Genomic DNA, 24,186 nt, shown 5'->3' with positions numbered 1-24,186 from the left:
TTGCAGGATAACTTTCAGAAGCTGATGCAGATTCAGTACAGCCTCACTGGGCACCATGAGATCGTTCAGCCAGGCAGGGTATGTCACTCAAAATGTTATTTTTTTTGCCAACAGCCTTAACAGAGTGGTCTGACAGTGGGAGATTGTTTAAGCAACAGCAACACAAATAAGTAACACAAGCAGCATGCGGTAAGCAAAATTTATGGAGGATTAGGGCCACTGGGAAAAAAAAAGTGGGCACATTTTTTTTTTCTTTTCTAGAATTCTGAGATTAAAGTCTGAATTTTGAGAAAAAAGTCCAAATTCTTTATTTAATCTCAGAAATCTGACCTTAAATTCAGAATTCTGACTTTTTTCTTAGAATTCTGACTCTTGTTTTTCAGAATTTTGAAATTTAATTCAGAATTCAGATTTCCCCCCCCTCAGAATTCTGACATTAATCTCAAAATTCTGACTTTTTTCTCAAAATTCTGACTTTTTTTCTCAGAATTCTGACTTTTTTCTCAAAATTCTGACTTTTTTTCTCAGAATTCTGACTTTTTTCTCAAAATTCTGACTTTTTTCTCAAAATTCTGACTTTTTTTCTCAGAATTCTGACTTTTTTCTCAAAATTCTGACATTAATCTCAAAATTCTGACTTTTTTCTCAAAATTCTGACTTTTTTCTTAGAATTCTGACTTTTCTCAGAATTCTGGGAAAGAAGAAAAAAAAAGATGTGCCCACCCCTAATCCTCTTCCGTAAAAATTAGAGCATCATGTCTCCACGCTAACTTGCAGCTGAAATCATGTATGCTTGACTATTACACTGCATGTTCTCAGTGAGAGTAAACTATGGTTAGGTTGTCATAAATGCTGTAAGTGTGCAGAGATAATTACACCGCTGTGGATTATTTGCACGGTGTAACCTTATAATGTATCCGTGTTTGCAGGTGTTTCTGAAGGAGGGCACGCTGATGAAGCTGTCCAGAAAAGTCATGCAGCCACGAATGTTCTTCCTGGTGAGCAACCAGTGAATTCAACACAATCTTCACCATTACACTCACACTGCCTGCCTCATTTTATTGTTTCTGATTGTTTTTTCAGTTTAATGATGCGCTCATGTACACCACTCCAGTCCAGTCTGCCCAGTATAAACTCAACAGTGTCCTTTCTCTGGCTGGGATGAAGGTTAGAGACGGTGGTGGTTTCTTGTCTTTCTTAACTTTCTTATTGCTGACTTTATTACTTAGAGATCCACCAGCAGATCCAAGACCAGCTGAAAACCTGTTTACACCTAGGCCAATCAAACGTTATTGTGAACTGGAAGTGATGTGCGGGCCAGTTGAGCGTAAGAGGTGTGGTGGGACTTGCAGGTTTTGAATTTGCCACAACTGAAATATAAGGTCTTTGCTTTTTATTCAAGGCACTTGCAATAGGATGTAATATGATGCGTCTATAACAGCTTCAACTCTTCTGGGAAGGTTTTTCAGAAGCTTTCGGAGTGTTTGTGAGTTCTGAGATCAGACGTTGATGTTGGATGAGAAAGTTTGGCTCGCATTATCCGTTCTATTTCATCCCAAAGGTGTTCTGTTGGGTTTAGGAACGGTCTCTGTGCAAGCCAGTCAACTACTTCTACACCAAACTCACTCATCCATGTCTTTATGGATCTGCTTTGTGCAAGGGTGCGCAGTCATGTTGGAGCAGGAAGGGGCCATCCCCAAACTGTTCCCACAAAGTTGGGAGCAAGAAATGTCTTGGTATTCATTTTAATTATGAATTATTATTTGATTTTTATTTTATTCGTTTTTAGTTTTTGCCGTTTCGTTTTATCTATTGTTCTTAACTAACTTGCTGTAAGCACTTTGGTCCTGTGTTGGCTTCAAAGTGCTTTGTAAATAAAGTTGGATTGGATTGGATTGGTATGCTGATGCATTACGAGTTCCTTTCACTGGAACTAAGGGGCCGAGCCAAACTCCTAAAAAACAACCCCACATCATAATCCCCCATCCACCAAACTTAACACTTGGCAAAATGCAGTCAGAAAAGTATCGTTCTCCTGCCGACTGCCAAGACTCATCCATCAGATCATTTATCACTCCCGAGCACACGTCTCCACTGCTCTAGAATCCAGTGGCGGTGTGCTTTACACCACTGCATCTGACTCTTTGCATTATTCTTGGTGACGTATGGCTTGAATGAGGCCGCTCGGCCATTGAAACCCATTCCATGGAGCTCTCCCTTCAGTGTTCATGAGCTAACAACAGCCTGAGCAAAATCTGAGTCTGATTTTTTAAAAAAGTCAAAGTCTGAGTAAAATCTTCAATAAACGATTATATAAAGTTTATGAAAGTGTCGTTTCAGCAACAAAACTGAAAAAAATTGTAGTCCTAAAAGCTGCAGTCGGGGGATCTGCTGGGGGTTTTCTTTTAAACCCTCTACTACACATTTACTCGTGTTGCATCTACACTGAAATACTGCCTGTTGTGTGTGCAGCAGCAGCTTCAGTTTACTTGCTTTTGAATTTTTGCAGGTGAGTAAGCCCAGCCAGGAGGCCTATCAGAACGAGCTGAACATCGAGAGCGTTGAACGCTCTTTCATCCTGTCAGCGAGGTAAGCACTCGGGCGAGTACTGCATCAGATTTTGTGCACCCATCGTGAGCTGTAAACTCACGAGTGCTGCTTGTGTTCACAGCTCAGCTACCGAGAGAGACGAGTGGCTGGAGGCCATCGCCAAGGCCATAGACGACTACACGAAGAAGAAAATCACCTTCATATCGAGCCGAAGTCAGGAGGAGGTAAGAACGTGACGTCTATGTGGGTGGACAGTGTGATAACTTCACCTGGTGTGCATCCATATTAACCCGAAGCCTCTCTCGCCGCAGTCGGAGGGGGTCGTTGATAGCGGTGCCCCGTTAGGCTCAAAGGCTCCCATCTGGATCCCAGACCTGAGGGCCACCATGTGTATGATCTGCACCTGCGAGTTCACCCTCACTTGGAGGAGGCACCATTGTCGCGCCTGTGGAAAGGTCTGTATCGCTATAACAACGGCCACTCCGTCACATTTTCTATTACATGACCCTTTTCTCATGGCGGCTCTGTGTGCGTCCAACAGGTGGTGTGTCAGGCGTGCTCTGCCAACAAATACTACCTGGAGTACTTAAAGAACCAACCAGCTCGTGTGTGTGATCACTGCTTTGCAAAGCTACAGGAGAACAGTGAGTACAGAGGAAGGTTGCGCTGGATAACCAGCAGCAGGATGTCTCAGTTTAAGTGTTTGGAAGGATGTGAAAAGGCAAAAAGCGCCAAAGAACTGAGATCTGATGATTTTATAATTTGATACGTACACTTATGGACATTTTCACAGCCTGAAGTCTTAATCAATTAAGGATAAAACTAAATTTCCTATACTGTAGGTTATTTACTTTTTGGTATAACTCCTGTCTTCTGTCCTATTTAGTAACATGTTATCATATTTTAGGTGACCGCTGTGCTTCAACATCAATTTCTCCCATCAAATCTGGAGCTTTCTCCTTCACCAGGAAACAGAAGAAGATTCCTGCTGCACTGAAAGAGGTAAACAGGCTAAATTTATGTCAAATGTGTGATGTTATTTTGCATCTTTGGCATTGCAAGGATTCATTTTTTGCATGTTTACCAGGTGTCTGCCAACACTGAGAATTCCTCCATGAGTGGCTACCTAAACAGGTCAAAAGGCAACAAGAAGCAGTGGAAGAGGCTGTGGTTTGTCATTAAGAATAAAGTCCTGTACACCTACGCTGCCAGCGAGGTACTGTAGCTAAGTGATCTCATGTTTTTCTGTAAGCTGTGCATTTTTGCAGACTTTGAACGCGTATTTTTTCCGTGTAGGATGTGGCAGCGTTGGAGAGCCAACCTTTGCTGGGTTTCTTCCTGAGAGAGGAGAAGAACGGACCCGCTCAGAAGCTGCAGTTCAAGCTGTATCACAAAAACACACTGTTCTACATCTTCAAAGCTGACGACATCCCCACGGCACAGAGGTATCTGACAAACAGTCCAGTAATGTGGTAATATTAGAGATTTTTGTTTGCATTTGTGGTAACTACATGAAACAGGTGTTTGATTCCAGTGTGGTTGTTAATACTGTTAATATCCAGAGAGCAGGCAATGAGCTGATTTCATGTTGCATTTTCACAGCTAACAAACACATTTTAAAACACTCCGTTTGTCCTAATCTGAAGCTGAAATCTAGTCTCTGTTCAGTATAGCTTCAGTATTATGGGATATATCACAATTTCAGTTTCACTTTAGAAAGTGACACTTAGGTAAACATCCACATCACTATGTGGGTTAGGCGGTTTCTTTTCCTACATTTTGATGTCAGAAAATAACATAAATAACTATTGCTTAAACAGATCTTGCTGTGAATAAGATCAAAAAGTTGATCCGAGTGCATTAAAACTCAATAGTAATTCAGCTTATTTTCTGTTTTTGGCATTCTTACTTTCAGATGGATCGAAGCCTTCCAGGAGGCAATGATTCTCGAGCAGTAATCCCCCTTTTTTCAGTAGTGAAGTTGTGTGACAGCCCCGGAGCCAGTTGAAAGACAACTTACGACCCCTGATTGATCACAGGTCAGAGGTCACCAGCTCAGGAAGGACTCCAGGTGGACTGTCTACCTTAAACTGAAGCCTGCTGCAGAGCGTCACAAACTCTGCTTGGAAGCCAGACTCCTTTAGCTCTCCAAGAACTGGTTTTTCTGAACTTATTTTCAGCTTCTGATGCTCAGCGGTGCAAAAAGCGAGTAGCAGCTGCGGGTCAAAGGTCAAGTCCAGAAGCACGTGTGTGGAAGTGAGACCAAACAGTTGACTGGGCTTTTTAAAGTCCCTCGGAAATCCTTGGAAGTCGGAAGTCTGGGGATGATTTTTCAAACGCTGTTGGGCGAAGGAATCCGTGTGAAACAAACTTCATACTGGCTGCACACAAATAACATAAAATACCAATCATGTGTGATTGGCACTAATGTCTGAGGAGAGTTCATATATGTAACAGCATGGGCTTTTAATGTGAAAATCAGGCTTTAACAGAAACAGGAAGTGGACATTCTGCTCTTTAAATGCATCTCTCTGGTCAAGAGATTCTTTAATAACAAACATCCTGGAGACAACTGGAAGTGTCATGAAGATTATTGTATATAGGTTTTTTTGGCCTGTTGAGCCACATAGGAAGTGGTCAAAGGGTAAAACTGTGTACATTAAAGAACAACGCTGACCTTGTTTGTTTTTTTTTTGGTTTTTTTGCTGTTGTTGTTATTGTTGTTTTTTAAAGCCGAGAGCTAATATTTATAAAATAGGAAGATTTATTGTTTAAAAAGCGCAGGCTGCATTTAATTTTGGGAGTCAGGGTTTGTTATCAGAGACCTTCATACCCTTCAAAATAATTTTATTTTTAATACATGGGGCTTTTTTTAATGAGAAAACACTGTAGGCAATACACATGAACTATATATTTCTAAGGAAATATTCATTCTTGCATTTAGCAGACTTTGTGCCTTCTATATCCTCCTGTTTGAGATAGACTGCAGCAGCACAGATTGAAATTCCTTGCAGCGTAGGACATGCATGGCGCACTGTCCCGCGTCCTGCTAGGGTTCTCAGCCTTTCAACATGTTTAAAAAAACTGCATTTTGTTGCAGTCTGTTTGTTTGTTGCACACAGTCTGTGTGTTGATGTCACATTTGAACAAACCCAGAAACAGAAACTTTTTTTTTTAGTAAAGTAATAAAAAGGGGGGAGAGTGTCATCAGAGCTTATACAATAACATTTGTAAACATCCACTCTATACGCGTTAGAGTCTCTTATAAACAGCATTTCTAAACTGTCAGGAAACAGTTTTTAATAAAATATATATGAATATAAAACGTATCCTCTTGTCTTCATTTCTGTGATTAAAAGCAGTGGCTATTTGGTGCCACAGTCATTAGCGCTGTCACCTCACAGCAAGAAGAGTCTGAATCCACCTACTGGTTAGGTTCTTTGGGTCCTCTGCCTTCCTTCCACAGTCCAAAGACATGCATCTTAAGTTAAATAGTGATTTATAAATTGTGTGAATGTAAAGGTGAATGGCTGCCTGTCTAAGTTAGACCTGCAACATACCAGGGAGGTCCTGAGAACGTTCTGCTCTGACATTCAGTCATGCATCTATTTTAAGGCCCAAGATTTTTCTTAAATTACAAATCTTACATAGGTGCTTAAAAACCTGATTTTCTTCAATTTCATGAAAACTGATCTTCTCTGAAGTGGCAGGTTTATTTACAACAAAGTGTTTCACAATGCTTGAGGCAGAAGGTTTCCAGTTAGTGAATTTGTCTAGATTCACAATTCTCTGTCAGATTTCTTTTAGGCTTCTACACAGAAGAGAATAGGGGTAAGTTAAACAGAGTAAAACAAAGCAAACATACAAGCAAAGAGAGGCAGCTTCACAAATGCAGTTATTTCAATGATCCGGCATCAACTGACGTTCTTCATTAACCTCCAGGTCCTTGGAGTTGGAGGGTGAGGACCCAGGAGAAGAGCTCAGGAAAGAGCAGTAAGGAGGAGAGGGAAAGAAAAAAGGAGGACTAGGAGACCGTGATGAGAATGTCCATCTTACTCAGGCTTTTTGCTTTAGACTTTTCATTTTGGATCATTCTATGTGCAGAAATGTGCTTAAATCCCTGAAAACTGTTAAAACTCACCACAGATATTCATTTACTGGCTGTAATAGCAACATTTCATGGTTTCATGAATTGTGTTCATCTTGCACCCAACCACTTTTATCCAATACTACTTTAAATTCTGCTCTAATACAAAACCAGTACTGATGACCAGAATGCACAAATTCCATACTTGACAACACAATAAAGAACAACAAAAAATCAGAATGTGTTTGTATGCAAAAGCTCATCTGGAGAGCCAAACTCCTCGATGAGGGCTTCACTCATTTTCTTGATAATGCATGATGGTGCATGTTTTTCTTAAGAGCACTCAGATATTATGTGCTTGTGATGTTATCTACAACCACATCTGTAAGACATCTGATGACGGCTTTCATTTCGTCAAAATTCAAAATGCCTCACCTTCAGGTATGAAGTATTTAGGAATATTATTAAAACCCGACTTGGAGGATATTATGCTTTCAAATGTGGAACCTCTCCTCCTAAAGATAAAAACAAATCTGGATAAATGGGGTAAATTGAATCTTACACTATGGGGTAAAATTAATGTGATTAAAATGATGGTGGTCCCACAGTTCAATTATGTTTCCATGATGTTACCTGTACGAATTCCTTTGCACATATTTGGTCAAATTGAGAAGTTAATCAAAGATTTTTTGTGGAATAACGAGAAGCCGAGAGTGAATATAAAGAAAATGTGGGCCTCTAAAGACATTGGGGGAATGGCCCTCCCAAATGTGAAGTTGTATAATTTAGCTTTTGAATTGTCAAGACTGGCCAAATACTGGACAGGATCGGGCTCTGAGCTGAGCTGGATGAAGATCGAACAGGAACTAGCGAGCCCCTTCACACCTTTGGATGTTCTCTCGCAGGGCGCGGCAACTAATGGACAAGACTCTCATGATAACCCAGTGCTCAGGTATTCCAAAGCTGTCTGGGTGGAGGTGCACAAGTTGTGTGGAGCATCTCATCTAAGACAACCTTATGCCTCGCTATGGAACAATATTGCTGTAAGGATTGGGCGGAAAACTGTGTTCTGGAAGGAATGGCTTGTCAAAGGCATACGCAGGATAAGTGATCTTTACTCAGGGGGAGTGTTTATGTCATTTGCTGAAATAACCCGAAAATACGGTTTGATAAGAGAAAATAATTTTTGGAAATATTTACAAATAAGGGATTGTGTTACCAAAGGAAAATTTGCTCAAAGCTCGAATATGGTGGTGGAGTTTTTAGAATTGTCCAGTACAGCACATAGGGCGGCGGTTTTCTACAAACTGTTTAACAATCCAAAAAAAGAGATATGTGAAAACTTGAGGGTTATATGGCAGAGGGATCTGGGTTGTGCAATTTCTAAAGAAGACTGGCGCAGAATTTTGTCATTCTCTGATAAATATATAAGAGAGGCCAGGGGTAAATTTACTCAGTATAAATTAATACACAGGTGGTACTTCACTCCATCCAAACTTTATAGAATGGGAATTAGTCCCAGTAATGTATGCTGGAAATGTAGATCAGATCCAGGGACATTTATGCATGCTATTTGGGAATGTGGGAAAGTTTATCCCTTTTGGCAAAAAGTATTGGACAAAATAGGAAGGTGGATTGTTTTGATGATACCCCTGTCACCAAGACTGTGCTTATTAGGGGATCGGTCAGTATTACCTGGGGTTTCAAAATATGACTTTGTGGTTATAAAGGTGGGGGTGATCGCAGCGGCTCAAGTTATTCTCAGTGTATGGAAGGAACCGTCTCCTCCAGAATATAATAGGTGGAAAGAAACTATGCTGAAAATGGTGTCGTATGAAAAACTCTTGGCTAGGATTAATGATGATAGGGAGGGTTTTGACAAATCGTGGGGACGTGTTTTTGGCTGAGATGGTTGGAACTTATTTGGTCAGGGCAATTATCTTTAGTCATGTTGTACGCTTGCTGCACTGTTTGTTTGTGTAGGCACTCAGTAAGGGAATGACTTAAAGATTTGAGTTAACTGATTTGAGGTTTTTTTTTTTTATTATTATTATATTTTATATTTTTTTTGTTTTTTTTTCTGTTGTTGTTTGTTGGTTGTTTTGTTTGTTTTAGTGTTGTGAAATGTTAAAAACAAATAAAGACTTGAAGTATAAAAAAAAAATTCAAAATGCCTTTTGTGTGGAATATGCATTTCTTGAGGATCTTCATGATCCAAGAAATGCAGTCATTGGCAATTCTCTCAGCAGCAAGAAGTGATATCAAACTTTTAGGGGGATCCTCCTGTAAGTTCTTAGAGGTTGATGGCTGACTTTGACCTTCTGTAGGCCCAGTGTCAGCGATTGGTTCAGGCTCAGGGCTTTGTTCTGGAGGTTGGTCCTGCTCTAGTACACTTCACACAGGAGACGGTTTTATTTTTGGGAGGAGAATCTGGACTTGACTGTGGTTCACACAGTCTGTCACTTTCTTTTTCCTCTGTTGGGGTCAGTGCTCTTAAAATCACATCCTGGATGTCTTCCATGGCACGAGAAACGTTTTACTTTGGACGGTTTGATCCAAAGCATCATTCTGTAACCACACTTTTGCATGGAGTCTTCAACAGTCACGTAGACGACTTCAAAAGAAAAGGGTAACTCATCTGTTTGCTCTGGAGACCTAGAGATTACCGTGTCTGAAAGATTTCTTCCCGGTAGCATCATAGGGAGTAAATATCTTTGAGTCGACTGGAGGTAGTCATTTTATCTGTCAACTCCCTGTGAAAAGTCTCAATTTCAGCACTTGTCATTATGTTCTCGGGGGTTTCTGGATAAGGTTAAGGTGCTCTGCCCGGGTTAATTTATTAAACAGTTGATCAATATTAGGTTTGATGGTGTTAAAATGGTGTTAAAATCAACTTATTCGTACACACACATTCACATTCAACAAAGACCAAAGCACGAGTGCTCAAATTAATGTGGTTTCTAAGTTAATACATCTGCGTCCCATAAGGAAAGAATATAAACATCAGTAAAGCTTTTTTCAAATCGTCTCTCCCTCTTGTAGTGGACATCGGATCTTGCTTAACCTCCTAGGACCTGGCGTCCACATATGTCACATTTTGGGTTATTTAGACCAAAATACTAAATTTTGCTCTACAAGGGCCTGATGTCCACTTACGAGAACAATATACTGCCTCTGTTTTATCGAAATTTAAAACGAATATCCTCATATGTGGCTCTCATTTTTCTTAGAAACAAAAATCAGGTAAAAAAAAAAAAAATCTGGTGATTCTTTGTTTTTACATTCATCGGGTCCTAATATGCCCAAATATCAAAGAGAAATTAAAAATGCATGCCATGGAAGAGTTCGGGTCTTAGGAGGTTAAAGACCAAGTTATGTGACGTAATCCTGCGGAGCGAGAGAGAGAGAGGGAGAGAGAGAGAGAGAGAGAGAGAGAGAGAGAGAAGATGGAACTGAAGTTCTGGGCCTTGTTTCCCCCGACCGAACGGTCCGTCTTAGTAATCTTTCCGTCTTAAGATGGCGGGGTATGGAAACCTTGTCCGAAGGGCTTTGGGGCAGATAGGAGGTCATGGAGGAGTCCGGGGTTTTTTGCTCCAGCTGTTCAGGTGAGTTTAATAAGACGTGTGTGCCGTCTGTGTTTATCCGCTGGAGGTGAAAGATAAGGGTTAAATGCGGCAGAAGAGAAGCGGGGATTTGGAGAGCTAGCTGATGTTAGCATGCTGTAAAGGACTCCTGATTAGCTAGACATTAAGAAAATGGTGTAAAGTCCATTAAAGGGCTTGAGGAAATGTGTGAAAACTATCAAAACTTTAGGACTTTAAAGGTGATTCGTTTTCAAAATAAGGTTATGTAAATGCTACATGATGTTGTGTTTATGACCTGCAAGTTTTGGGGAAACTAACGTCTGTCTTCCTATTTTATTGGCAGAGTGAATGATATAAAAACGGGCACACTGGTCGGTGTGGATAAATATGGAAATAAATACTATGAGGACAAGAAGCATTACTTCTTCGGTGAGTCAAATTAATTTCAGAGCGCTATAGTAACTGTTTCACGTCTACAGATCTTTCTGTTATCTGGTTTCACTCATCCTAATGTTTGCAGTCAGGGTAGTTTAAGGTGGGTATCAACTTGCTAAATCAGTCTGGGATTTACTGATCCAGCCGTGATCTTTTCACGTTTATTTATATTTTACTAGGAAAATGGAAAATTAGGTGCAGCGATTTATTGCAACATGTGCAAACATACATGTAAATTAGGGGTGCAACGATATTCGTATTGATATTGAACCGTTCGATACAGTGCTTTCGGTTCGGTTCGCATATGTATCGAACAATACAACATTTGTAATTTATTTTATCAACTTTCCTTCTGAAGATGCTGTCTGTGTTGAGCGCTCAGTGAATCTGCGTTCGACTACTCCGCCTAGGCTGCACTGTCGAGCGCAGATCCACTGAGCGCTCAACACAGACAGCATAGTCAGAAGGAAGAGCGCAGGGCAAGCTAGCAAGACAGAAGTTAAGCTCCCCCACCCTCATTCAGATCTGGCGTTTGGAATTATTTTGGTTTTCATGTGACGTATGACCCTGAAGGTAAGCTCATGGACTAAAGTAAAACAGTATGTTGGATGTGCCATGCAATGCTCAATTACATGGGTGGGAGCTAGCGTGTTAGCGCAGTTAGCTCGTTAAGTGTTGGCCGTCTAGCCCCATGCACGGGGCGATCGGCGGTAGCTCGTTAACGGAGATTTGCCGTGTTGTGGCGTTAAGGTCATTTCAACGAGATTAACCTGAAAGCACTAGTGGGAACACAACGAATATGACTGCACATTTACGCCGACATCATCCTAGTGCAAAGACAAAAACAACAAGCATGCTACTAACTTTAGCCGAGTCATTTAGACAGCTGTTAGCACGTGATTCTCCTTATGCTGCTGAGAATATAGCCCAGAAGAAGCGGATAGTATAGCTTTTATTTTGGAAAGAGACATTTCTCTGTAATAAACTCTCTTTTCCAAAGATGAGTGATTCCTCAATCAGATACAGAGCTCGCAATATCGCTAGCCCGACGTCCTGGGGATAGCGATTTTTTTCAGTCAGGCTACCAAAATCTATCTCTTCCCTGCCCGTAGGGCTATTGTAGGAAGGAAAAATATATGTCAATGCTTTTGCATTCTTTCGGAAATGGAGCTGGGTAATTATGTCATTGGCATCGGTGAGCCACTGTCAATATGTGACATATTGAAATCGCGTTTGAATTTGCGCTTGTTTTTTTGCTTTCACTTTGCAATCGTGCGAACTGTGTATAGAGAGCGACAGTCTTATTAATCGTTAGCTTACTATGCAAACATGACAAGTGAAATCTCCCGCAGCTTAAACATGTGAGAGGTTGATCGCGCAGAGAATCGCTGAGCTTATGTGAGTGCGTGTGTAAAAGCAGCAGGATATATATATTTTAGTTCTGCTGAGCCAAATAAGACAGGTCAGGGTGAAGAAGTGACAGCCAAAGAAAAGCTTACCACAAAACGGAGAAGTTATGACAAATCAGACTATAAGGCAAAAAGAAAGTGCAGCTTTATGGTTTCATGGACAAAAGAATTTCTGTGGCTGCAATATGACGAGCTAAAAAACAACACGCACAAGGGTTAGGGTTAAATTTAAAAACTGTACTTTTGAGTTAAAATATATATTTATAATTTTAATAAATGACAAATTAAAAAGGCATGAACATTTTTTTGTATCGAAAAAACATCGAACCGTGACACCAAAGTATCGAACCGAACCGAACCGTGAATTTTGTGTATCGTTGCACCCCTAATGTAAATGTACTTTCTCTGCTTTGTCTTATATACAGTTCTAATTCTAATGTTTAATGTGACCACCACTTTTCTTTAACACATCCTGAACTCTCTCAGGTGAGATTTCTTGTAATGTTTTTAAGTAGTCTTCAGGAATAGCTCTCCAGCTTCTTGAAGGACACTCAAAGCTCTTGTTTGGATGTTTGCTGCCTTTAGATGGTCCCACACTGCTTCAGTAATGTTAATGTATGAGCTCTAGGGAGGCCAGTCCATGTCTGATAGTGCTCCATTGTGTGTCTTTCTATCCATGTACGCTTTAACTGCATTGGCAGCGTGCTTGGATCAATGTCATGCAGGAACACGAAGCTCCTGTCAGTCAGATTTCTTTCAGATGATATTGCATGGTGGTCATGGCCGCAAACCATGACAGAGCCTCTACCATGTTTTACAGATGGTTGTACATGCTCACGTTTGTCTTCCTCTCCTGACCTTATTCCATCAGAATCAGTTCCACTGATTTTCAGTCTAGTTCTCATGTAATTTGGCATACCCCAGCCTTTTCTCCCGCCCTTCCTTAAGAATGGCTTCTTGACAACCACTTTTCCACTGAGACTATTACTGGTGAGGTCTCCGTGATTCAGTGAGGTTTTTAGATGATCAGCTGAAGCACCAGATGCATCTCTCAGTTCTTGTCATGTCTTATAATTCTTAAGAACATGGCCTTCAGATACTGTTTATCTGGTGTAGATAGTTTTTAGGCCTGCCACTTTTTTTTTTGTTTTTGTTTTGTCACGCACTTGTCCAGTTTCCTCAAACCTTTTAAGGACACACTGCACATCATGGTGAGATATGCCAAGCTTTCAGCTGATAGCTCTTTGGGAATCACCTTGGGGAGAGGAAGGTCTGTGTGTCTGTTCTTAGACTGCTGCCCCCATGACTCAAACAGTACATTTATGACGATTAAATTTGTTTGATGCCAGGAAGGAATGCTGGCCAGCAGACTGTGTGACTATGGTTTTTATCAGTATCACAACTCAGATTAATGTATATTCCAGTAAATGAATGGTTAGATGTGAGGGACTCTGTTGTGTTTAAAAAATAAAATAAAAAAATCCCAGCTTCAATTCCGGCAGGAGTAAAGATCGTGCCTCAGGCATTAGGAACCAGTGTACTTCAAGCCTGGTTCAGTAAGAGGCACTGATGTCCGAGAGATCTTCCAGAAATAGTGATGCTGATTTACAGAGAACTGAGAATCGGTCCAAACTCATTGAGCAGGTTAGGGCTGCTGCATCAGTTACCATGGTGATGAAGAGGAAGAGAAGTGAACCATCTTGGCAACACTGAAAATTCAGGGTTTAACCTGAATTTGACCTTGGCGATTCCCTAATCTTGCTCCATAGCACAGACATTATGTCAATGGTGACCTGTCTATGGTTAGAGGAAGGATTTGAGTTCAGTTTAAGTCAACTGCCTTTGACAGGAAAAATATAGTAAAGCCAAAGTAAATTAAACTTCAGGTCTTTGATGGGTCTCCAGCAACCTGTTGGATGTTAGGAGGTTAAGTGTAATTTAGGATGAATTTAAATGCTCCTTCAAAGAAAATCCCTAGTCTTAGTTTGTGTTTTGTCTTTGTGCGATCAGGACGTCACCGCTGGGTGATCTACACCACAGAAATGAACGGGAAGAGGACTCTGTGGGAGGTGGACGGCAGCATGGTGCCAGCTGAATGGTGCGGCTTTTATAATGGATTCAAATAGGGTCTGGAATCGGTTAAAAAGCTCAATAAGAAATGTAGAAAACCAATAATGTACATTTTTAATGTTAGAAAGTGTCCATAATATATAATTGTGTATATATAATTTTCCAGTAATCCAAATTATGTTTAGTATTTACTGTAAAGAATAATGTTTTGTGCAAAAGAAAGAACTAGTATGAGATGGTGAAAGAGGAATCTTTTATTTTTTTAAGACTTAGAGTTTGATCATTTAAAAGCTGGTGTTGTTTAAGCCTCCCTCTGTGCACTCTTCAGGCATTGCTGGCTGCACTGCATGACCGACAACCCCCCTACCACACATCCTCCGGAGCCCAAGAAGTTCCTGGCTGAGATTCACCAGTTCAACGTGAGCGGCACCCCACAGCAGTACGTGCCCTATTCTACCACCCGCAAGAAGATCCACGAGTGGATCCCCCCCAAAGCCGGAGCTCAGTGAGCTCGTCATCATCCACATTTTAAATTATGGTTCCTTTCCTGTATCCCTGTCGTAAATAAAACCTCTATACCTGTGTTTGTGGTGTGAGTCCTTACGTGAAAGGGTTTTCACTTTTTTTCTTGAAAGCTTGGACATCAGACACCTCTAAATTGTTTTTAAATCAAAAACATCATGTATGTAGTATAATGGCTTTGGTGATTTTCTACAAATAGAAATGATTTTAGATGCTGTTCAAAGAAGATGGAGAACCTTGGAGTTTATTGATGTTTTAAGCTTTTAAAACCACACACACTGCTACACCATGCTACACCATGCTACCAGCCCTGTACTGTTGGTACAATACAGGATTCATGCGTTAATATTTACACAAAATTCTGACCCTATGTTGCAGCAGCATTAAAACTAATCAGAAAAGATGTTTTTTTTTTTTTTTTTTCAAATGTCTGTTGTCCAAATTTGTTACCTTAGTTTCCTGATGACGATTCTGCTTGTAGCCCATCTTCTTTAAGGTTTCAGATGCTCTTCTGCATATTTTGGTAATAAGAGATTTTTTTAGTTTCTTTTTGCTTCCTACCAGCTTTTCCTTTGAATTTTTCCTTTTTTTTTTTTTTTATCAGTGCACATTAGGTGGAAACATCTCTTTGCTTATTTTAAGCTTTTCATGGATGCTCAGATATTTTTGTAATTCCACTAAATTGGCTCTGCATTGCAGAAAAACTCATTCGCAGAGGTGTGACAGAAAGAGAGAGAGAAAAAAAATTAAATCCAAACAGACTAAAACTCAAACACTGGACAGGAAGTCAAGACCAGAACTGCATTGGTAAACTGGTTGCACTGTACGTCTGTTGTGTGTGCCTGTTGATTAGTGCAGGATTAGGCTGAGCTGGAGGAAAATTGCAGCCTGCAGCACTTCACTGAGATATGCAGAGATCCTCTCAAGTGCCCGACTAAAAGCCGCACTGATGGTAACACAGTGCCACACTCCCTGTGAATGTCAAGACCAGCCCAGAGCTCTCTGCAGGGCTGCACACTGACAGGTACGTCTGTCTTTTATTATTTACACAGTCTGAGTATCTGAGCATTAACACACATCCCTTTTTACTCCAACATAGGTTGCACCTTTTTATTGGTGTCCACTTTGCAAAAATGATGTGCAGCATTTGACAGTCTGTTTGCATCATTTATTAAAAATATAAGTAGTTTGGAAAACTCAGTGTTTTTTCGCACCTCTTTGTATATTTATACAAAAAAAAAGATTAAAAAACAAACAAACATTTTCTTCTCTAATACCAAGAATGTCATAATGATCTGACAGCTGTTTGTTATGCTGTGAAAAGAAGAAAAATGTTCACTGTTGAACAAGGAAATGTGGCAGCAACGGTTGTGTTTTTTTGTTTGTTTGTTTGTTTTTTAAACCCTTTAAAATATACTTTTTTTGGGGGGGGGGATTTCCTTTATTCTAAAGTAGTTTAAAACCTTCCACAAATTAAATAAAATGATCAGAATGAGAAGAAATAACATCTATGAGATCATGTCCCAGTCTGTAGCTTTGTTTAATACTAATTTGTACCACACGGGGGCACAGGGATTGAACAAAACCTGTATTTCACCAGGGGAGGTATATGGCAAAAAACAAAACTTTTACCAGAATCATAAATTAAACAGTAGCAAAAATCTGAGCTGAGCCCCCTACTGGTGAAAGCATCCCTCAATTCATTATATTCCACTTGTCCAAAGTCAGGTTAGGGTGGCAGTAGGCTAAAGACTGTATTCTAGGCATCCTGCTGGTCAGCCACAATTCCCAGTGTCTCCAGGGGGATACTGGAAATTCCCAGGCCAAACAACTGGCAGAAGGTGCCCAACTGAGGTCTCCTCTAATGGGGCACCCAGTTGGGCATAACCAGGAAACCACAAAAATAATACGCAAAATATGTTTTTTCCAACATGACTGAAAGACAGAGAATTAAAATTCTGGTGTTTATGTGAGAGTATTTAAAGCCAGCAGATCATGTTTAAATTATCTTGTTCAGTAGTTAAGACTTTGTTTTTATATATTTTTGTATTTTTTCAGCAATCTGCAGCTGTTAAATGAGGAGGTTCACTGCTTCATCACTTTTTGTTCAAGGGGAACATTTAGAAGAAGGTCCGTGCAGTGTAAGTGTACGTTTCAATTTATCTGTAATACAGTTTAGTGGCCAACAGGTGGAGTTGTTCCCCTTTTGTTGCCATATTGCTCTCTCAAACCAGATCATGCTCAGGGGGCTTTTTATATCCCCTTGACTCAGCATTTCAGCAAACAACAGTCCTCTCAGAAAGGCGACTTTTCATCTAAATCTTCAAATTAATTAAGAACAAAGAGCCAGAAGTGCTTTGATGTGATAACACAGAGGCTTGAGTGGCCTTTAGTGCGCTCTTCAGGCTGATTTCTACATTTCTATTCAGTGAACGGTTCATTTGTTGCTCATCTGTTCTGCCTACATCTCACGTCAGCTGATAGCTATTGTCTGATTCATCTTCTGCAAATGGAGCAGATAATCCCGTCTCTGCTTTTGTGTTTGCTGATGCAGCGCTACGCTGAAGTGGCAACTGGTAAAAACAGCACCAGGGAGTCTAAAGACGGTCATCCTAACACAGAGACACCCTCCTTTTTCTTCACCACCTGTCTTGCCAGCTATCATAACTCTTAAGTGTCAACAGCTTCATGCCTCCTCTTTATCGAGTCTCTTTACCATCCTTCACTTTTGCCACTCTCTCCCTCCCCGTCCTCTCCTTTTTCATCATTCATAACCGACTTTCTTCCACGAGGGGGGTTTGACTCCTAGAGGAGCACCCTCTTTCTTTTTAAAAAATCTTTAATTCTCTAAATGTTAGCTCAGCTTAGTGGGTCGTAGTCATTGCCTCAGGCCTTTGATTTTTTTTATAGACCTCTCCTCTCCTTTGGCTTTTAAAATGTCCCAGTTCTGCCCACTTCCCACGAATGATACTGCACACATGAAGGAGAAATTCAAAGCTTCTCCCCCCACAGCCTTGAAGAGATCCCCTGTCAGTCACTGGCATCCCCTCTCTTGGTTTTCTATAGCGAGATCACAATCCCTTTTCTCTTTGTTCATCATTTGTGTTTGCTTTGGAAAAGCACAGGTCTGTTAATGCTGTAGGTCTACTATTGTTTTTCAATATATCAAGACTTTTTGCCATAATTTATAAGTGCTGCAGTTCCTGAAATGCACCTGAAGGAGAGGCTGAATGAGTTTTCATTGAGGATACCTGCCAGGTTTTAACTAAAGTTCCTTAGCGAACCCAAATGCAGGGCTTCACTTAGGGGTAAAGGCATCAGAGTAAATGTTAACTTTTGAAAAAGTAACAGAAAAAAATGAGGAGGATCTACAGAATAATCCAAATGTACACCATCAGGAAAATAACAAAACTCCAAAACAAGGGGGAGCAGGAAAATTAGACAGGAGACTACAGAGAGTTAGGGAAGGCAAGAGAAGAGGAAATACTACATTCTAATTATCCAGAAAAGACTCCACCTTTTGGCCAGTGGCAGATGGGATAGGCTTCCTGACCCTGAATTTGATAAGGAGAAAATGGATGGATGGGCAAAGGGGAGGTCGAAGAAACGCAGTTACCAAAGTAAAACAGGAAGTAGAAACGATGAAGACAACGATAAGATGGAGGGACTCTGTAGACACTAGCAAAATATGAACATGGAGACATAAGAAAGGAGGTCAGTACACTAAACATGCTTACCTGTCTCTAGTTGATATGACCACTCTTACTGACACCACACAGAGCCAAGAGTAGAAAGTCTTAAATCTGAACTTTAAACTGAACTCATTATTTGAAACATTTGTCCTAGAGTCCTCTCATTACCCATGAGCACTCTGATGGTGTCATGGTCCTGTGTCTAGTGATCCAATGTTTATGTTTTTGATTATTCGTATTCTGAATTTTGGGGATTTCTAGTGTTTAGGTTTTGTTTCTCTGCCTCCCTTGTGTGCTCCGTGTTGCATCTAGTTTTTTCTGGTTTCCTGTTTTACTTTGACAGTCCTGTGTCCTGTGTTTGTGCATTCTGTTTTGCTTCCTCCCTGTCTTGTGTGTGTGTGTGTGTGTGTGTGAGATTAGTGCCAGAGTGTTCCTTCGTTACCCTCTTGTGTATTTAGTCCTCTGTCTTCTCTCTGTAATCGTTTTTTTGCATTTCCTTTTCTTTTGTTGTCCTTGTGTTTCCAGCTTTTTAGGTTTCTTGTTTGTTGTTAAGCTGTCATGTAGTGTTTAGTTTTCCCAGTATAGGTTTTGTTAGCTCTGTGTTAGTCAGTCTTTGCTTTTATTCTTCTGTTCGTGTAAAATTAAGGCTTAGGTTCTGTTAATATCCACCTCCATCTCCGTTGTCTGCATTTGGGTCCTCACTCCCTCATCTCCATGCCGCCTGCTTTAACAGAGGTGACAGATGGATGCATCATGGCCAACGTGGGGTTCAGTATTTCGCCCAGGGATACAAGGGATCAAACTTCTGACCTCCCACTCAGTAGATGGTAGATGACCCTGTGCAGCTGAACCACAGCCACAACCTGGCAGCGCATGTATGAGAGAAAACGAGGTACAGAATAATAGGACTCCTGTAAAGGTTGTGTTAGGAGCACACAACTTGGAAAGTATTTCCTTCTGCCAGTGTTTGGTACTTGTGTGTCATGACCTCAATTTCTAGTTTCTGAGACGTGAAACTGCATGTCCAGGTTTTTTCAAATAAATAAAAAGGTTCATATTTGCAGAAGGACATTTTGTTCCAGATGGTACCAAAATCAAATATAACTGCCGATCCAATGTTTGGCTTAATAATTGTAATAAATGTCACTTAAATAGATATTGCAATGTTGGTGAGTTGTTTTAATGAACATTTTGCGGTCTAGTGAGCAGTTTTACTAAAAACTACTGTGTATTTTCCATAGTAATGAAGCAGCATGCCCTTCAGTGAAGCCTGGTTCATTATAATAGCAGCAGAGCTTCACAGACACAGTGGAATAAAGTCTCTGGATTATGTGGGAAATTGTTCCGTGTTGCTTCTATGCACAGCCTTTGAGCAGCTTTAATGTTTTAGCTGTTTACCATCCCCTGGGGGCAGTGTGACAAAAAACAGGTGTGTGGGCTGCTTGGTCTCCTTGGTAAACTGCACACAAGCATATCTGCGCAGCCCGGCCCTCATGCCCCTTTGCACAGATTCAAAATGACCCAAATGATCATAAAGCAAGCAATAAGCTGTAACCTCAGACAAAGGAAAAATAAGGCAATGCAAAAGTGCCAAAATCTGCAGTTCCTTCAGTGGCCACTTGAAGCAAGTCTCTACACAGGAGAAATAAAAATAAAATATAAAAAGGTCAGCAGCCAGAACAACTGAAGGAACAGTGATGGAGAGCGGACAGGCAGGTGTGTTTCAGGAAGGTATTGCTTCTTGCAGGTTTGGGGTTCAACTTGACAGTTCAAGTAAATGCCAGGATTGTGACACTTTGCAGCTTGTTTTTCATTCTTGCAAGAGTTAGCTCCTTCCTCCATATACAAAATCACCTGCCTCCAAAAAAGCATCAAAATTCAGACTTTTAGCCTTTTAAATGCACTGGATGACATCATTGTAGCTGCCTTCATCTTTTACATTGTCTATGGTGGTAAATCTTTACTGAACCAATCAGCACGCATGCAAATGCATATTTTATATATTTATTACTCGTGCTATTTTGCAAGTGCCCCCTACTGCACCCTCAACTGAATTGCCCCAATATCTGTACAAATAGGGAAGTAGATTGGCTCTCTTTTATTGGCTCATGGTTGAGCCAATCAGCCAGTGCGTAACGTCAGGGCGATTACTCTCCTCTTTTATAAACAGTTTATGCTCTGGACATAATACTGACTGCATTAAATCATTGTTGGTTTACACTGTGGAAAAGTGTCACCAGCGTCATCGTTTAAAGGTATTCAGAAGGATATGAGGATTATAGCCCTGAGACATTAGCAAGCAGATATTACTAAAATTCCTCACTCTTCAGTGGAATTGTTAATAATAACAATAAAGAGATAATAAATAAGCCCTGTTTATTGTCCTCTATGTGTGTAGTTTGAGTGGGAGCGGGTGCAAAGTCCAGCACACACAAACACACACACACAGAGGCTGTTATCTGACGCTGCAGATTAGCAGTGCTGTCAGAGTCTCTGTCCTGTAGAGTGCGTTCACCCTCAGGGAGCAGGAGATTCCTGCATTAACTCAGCATTCCCACACTCTTTCATTCCCTTAAACCTCCCTCCCTCTCTCCAAGGCTGTCCCTATCTCAGTCCCTCCTCATCACATAATTCTCTGCTTCTTCCCTTTTGACTGGCAGTGGAGAATTGCTGTTGTTGTTGTTAATGTGTGCAAAGTGTGTCCCGGCCGGTGGAGGGTGGCCGATAAGGATCAGGACAATTCCTACTCAGGCTCCCTCATGCCTTTTAAGGTGGCTTTTCCGCCTGAAAGGCACAAGTGTGTGAGGAGAGTAAAAGAACAGGGCAGCTCAGGAGGAGTGAGTGCAGTGCTGGTGGAGCTCTGACAGCTCTGCTGAGACAGGAAGCACTAGATTTCACAATAAGACGGTTGCATTGCACACAGAAGTCGACAGACAGGCACACACACTACTGCCTCCTCTTAGAGGGGAGTCGTAAAACTTCAAAGAGCCAGACAGAGCTCTGTGGTGATTTCAGAGGTCTCCTGAAAACCACGCTGGAATGCACTTTGACCTCAGGGTGTGAGGAAGAGGAGACATGAGGAAGAACTACAGTGATATTCCACTCATCTATGTGACAGAGGTAGCTTTTGAACTTTATTTCACTCTAAAATCTGACTGAATGTTGATTATCTTGTTGTCGGCTTGATGAGAGATGAAAAAGTCGCTTCTTATTTTGTTTACGTGAAGTCGCCTGCAATCACTTGATATTCACAGCAGCTCAGGCACACAAAGATAAAAGCATTCATTTATGAATGAAATGTGCTCTGATGTATAGTAAGAACTTGATATTCCTGTAGGCAGGGGAAGAAGATTTTTTTTTATCTTATGCTGTGTTGTGATTACATTGGCATTTCCCGCTAAACATAACCAAGGAAGTTGATTTTTAACAGTCTGAGGTCGAGTGAGACAAGTTTCACCACGTTTCTCTCTGAGCGTCAACGTGTGATTGGCCTTAGGAGCTTGAATAACATCTGAGGAATGCCTACACCAAAACACTGGCTATGCACACGTATTAAAACTGCCTGAGCTGTTTTTATTTTCGCTTTCTTTCTTTCATGATTGTTCTAAAAGAAGTCAACCGTGAAGTTTTCTGTTTCTGTTCCTCCTGTCTCTATCTGTCCATCACAATCTCAGCTGCTCTATCAAAATGTCCGGTTGCTGAACTCTGTGGCTGTGAGAAAAGCGTCCCAGAGCGTATCCCTGGAAGGGCGCTGTGCTTTTGGCTGCTTTTATTGTGCTGACACTGTGTGTTTTATGTGTGCACATGCATTATGTGCCTCATTGTGCCAGTATATGCACAACACAAATGCGTTAAAAAAAAAAGATCTTATGTAACCACTTCCACCACAATGAGCCTCTTCCTGTCCTGTCAGGCTAACAGCCTCCATCAGATGACCAACAAGGAAACAGTAGAGGGAAGAAGCTGGTAGTTTTTATCTGTCATTCTCATCGAGGTCTCAGCGCTGCAAAAACCTTCAGCAACAAGTCTATAATCAGCTATCGCCTGTGTTTTCACAACTTATGCATGCGTGATACGTTGTCAAACCCTCTGTGTGCAGTATGTGTGCGAAGCCTGAGAAATGTAGAGACTTCCATCCATTTACCATGGTAACCAGCAGTGTCTAAAGCATTCAAGACCTTATCTTAGTGCTTCGCCTTGTCTTCCTCCTGCTCTCTCGCTGTGTTTTAACCCCATAACAGAGGGAACATCTCAAAGGACATCATAGCAAGAAATGTCTTTTTAACCTTCATCCTTACGTGCACTTAAAGCAACACTATGTAGTTTTTGTTGCGTGCATATTTGGTCTATATCAGGTCTCAGAATTTGTTAAACGCAACCTGAAAGGAACAAAAACACAAGACATATTACACTGTGCCAGTCAGTTTCAACTAAAATTAAACCAAAATGTAAAAAAAGTAACAAATGAATAACTACAGCCTGCGATTCAGGTGCTTGTAGAACCACCTTTAGCAGGAATAACTTGAAGTAAATTGAAGTAATCGTTTTCTGTATGATCGTATCAGTCTCACATTGTTGTGGAGGAGTGTTGATTCAGTTCATTGAGGTTTGTAGGTTTTTGTTTATGTACAGCACTCAGGTCCAACCACAGTGTTTCAATTAGGTCGAGATCTGACATTAGATTTACTGCTGTGCTTGTGATCATTTGTTCTGCAGAATGACCTAATTATGACCGATCTTAATCTATGAACATAAGTACAACAAAGCAATCTAGCCATTTGATAACGCTTGAATGAAACATTATCAAATTCCATTTTAGTCAAATAAATTGACTAAAATGTAATTTTTATTCAGTGCCTTAGTAAATTGAACCCCACATAAAAAATCTAATTCAGTTTTATTTGTACAGCCCCAAATCACAACAACAGTTGCCTCAAGGCACTTTATGTTGTAAGGGAAAGACCCTACAATGATACAAAGAAAACAGGAAAAACCCCAACAATCATATGACTCCCTATGCAATCGCTTTGGCAACAGTGGGAAAGAAAAACTCCCTTTTACAGGAAGAAACCTCCATCAGAACCAGGCTCAGGGAGGGTCGAGTTGGGGGTGAGTGGATGAAGACAGGACAAAGACATGCTGTGGAAGAGAGACATAGATTAATAATAGCAAATAATTAAATGCAGTGAGGTGTATAAATGACTAAGAATCTTTATCACAGTCTTGGTGAAGACTGAAAACTGCTGGATGCCAGATGTTTTTCTGTATTGCTGCCCAATAGATGCCAATATGTAATGTGTTCTCAGATTAATGTAAAGGAGCGCAAGTCTAAAACTTTTATGCATGGCAGTAACGTTTCATACATCACCAAGTAAGTACAAAAGCAGGCAGGACTGCAGTGTTTCTCAGATAAAGCTGTTTAGTGTGTTGTTTCCACAAATATGAAGTCAGTCAGTCAGACAGGCAGGCATGGGCACGGCAGCACCGAGGAGAAAAGACTTTGAGCCAAATTACTATTCAGCCGTCTGCAGCTGTCAGTATAACTCCCTCTGACCGGACTCCACAGGCAGTTTTTCATGTTTCCTGACCATCTTTTCAAATTTGCTGCCATCAGAAATTGTTTCTAAATAAATAACATTTTTTAAATATTAAAACAATTCAAATTATAAATATTTAGTTATATTTGGGAGTCCAGACTTCCAGAATGACCAGGAAGAACTGCAGAAATTGAATTAAAAAATAACATTATTGTACAATAGCACTGCTATTTTTATCAGCACAAGATAAAATATTCTAAAGTGAAATGCATTTTTGATTTAGTGCACGATAGGCAGACC

General features: G+C 40.6%; 3 protein-coding genes across 4 annotated transcripts in view; all 3 read left to right on the top strand.

Annotated features, from left to right (window-relative positions):
• The window catches only part of fgd6 (FYVE, RhoGEF and PH domain containing 6), a 39,475-nt gene extending 34,245 nt beyond the window's left edge, over window positions 1–5,230 (top strand). Inside the window, exons 11-21 of the mRNA XM_082510602.1 lie at window positions 7–78; window positions 930–998; window positions 1,084–1,167; window positions 2,510–2,589; window positions 2,672–2,774; window positions 2,862–3,005; window positions 3,092–3,194; window positions 3,458–3,552; window positions 3,638–3,766; window positions 3,847–3,995; window positions 4,466–5,230. Of these exons, the coding sequence (XP_082366728.1) occupies window positions 7–78; window positions 930–998; window positions 1,084–1,167; window positions 2,510–2,589; window positions 2,672–2,774; window positions 2,862–3,005; window positions 3,092–3,194; window positions 3,458–3,552; window positions 3,638–3,766; window positions 3,847–3,995; window positions 4,466–4,508 (1,071 nt within the window). The 3' untranslated portion in view covers window positions 4,509–5,230. The remainder of the gene's footprint in view (window positions 1–6; window positions 79–929; window positions 999–1,083; window positions 1,168–2,509; window positions 2,590–2,671; window positions 2,775–2,861; window positions 3,006–3,091; window positions 3,195–3,457; window positions 3,553–3,637; window positions 3,767–3,846; window positions 3,996–4,465) is intronic.
• A 4,879-nt stretch (window positions 5,231–10,109) lies between these two features.
• On the top strand, window positions 10,110–14,718 carry ndufa12 (NADH:ubiquinone oxidoreductase subunit A12). The gene is made up of 4 exons (XM_082510619.1): window positions 10,110–10,242; window positions 10,565–10,650; window positions 14,076–14,163; window positions 14,464–14,718. Exons 1-4 carry the CDS (start codon window positions 10,154–10,156, stop codon window positions 14,642–14,644), a joined length of 444 nt encoding a protein of 147 aa, XP_082366745.1. The 5' UTR covers window positions 10,110–10,153; the 3' UTR covers window positions 14,645–14,718.
• Window positions 14,719–15,514: 796 nt separating this feature from the next.
• tmcc3 (transmembrane and coiled-coil domain family 3) overlaps window positions 15,515–24,186 on the top strand; it is an 84,559-nt gene continuing 75,887 nt past the window's right edge. Inside the window, exons 1-2 of one of the 2 annotated variants that reach the window (XM_082510613.1) lie at window positions 15,515–15,681; window positions 16,716–16,798. In XM_082510613.1, the coding sequence (XP_082366739.1) occupies window positions 16,733–16,798 (66 nt within the window). In that variant the 5' untranslated portion in view covers window positions 15,515–15,681; window positions 16,716–16,732. Of the gene's footprint in view, window positions 15,682–16,715; window positions 16,799–21,194; window positions 21,470–24,186 lie in introns of those variants that run through there. The other variant, XM_082510614.1, reaches the window with a different exon arrangement.

Source organism: Aulonocara stuartgranti (assembly GCF_965226115.1).
Source record: "Aulonocara stuartgranti genome assembly, chromosome: 17".
Classification (NCBI taxonomy): Eukaryota; Metazoa; Chordata; class Actinopteri; order Cichliformes; family Cichlidae; genus Aulonocara; species Aulonocara stuartgranti.
This window is presented reverse-complemented; position numbering and strand designations above follow the sequence as displayed.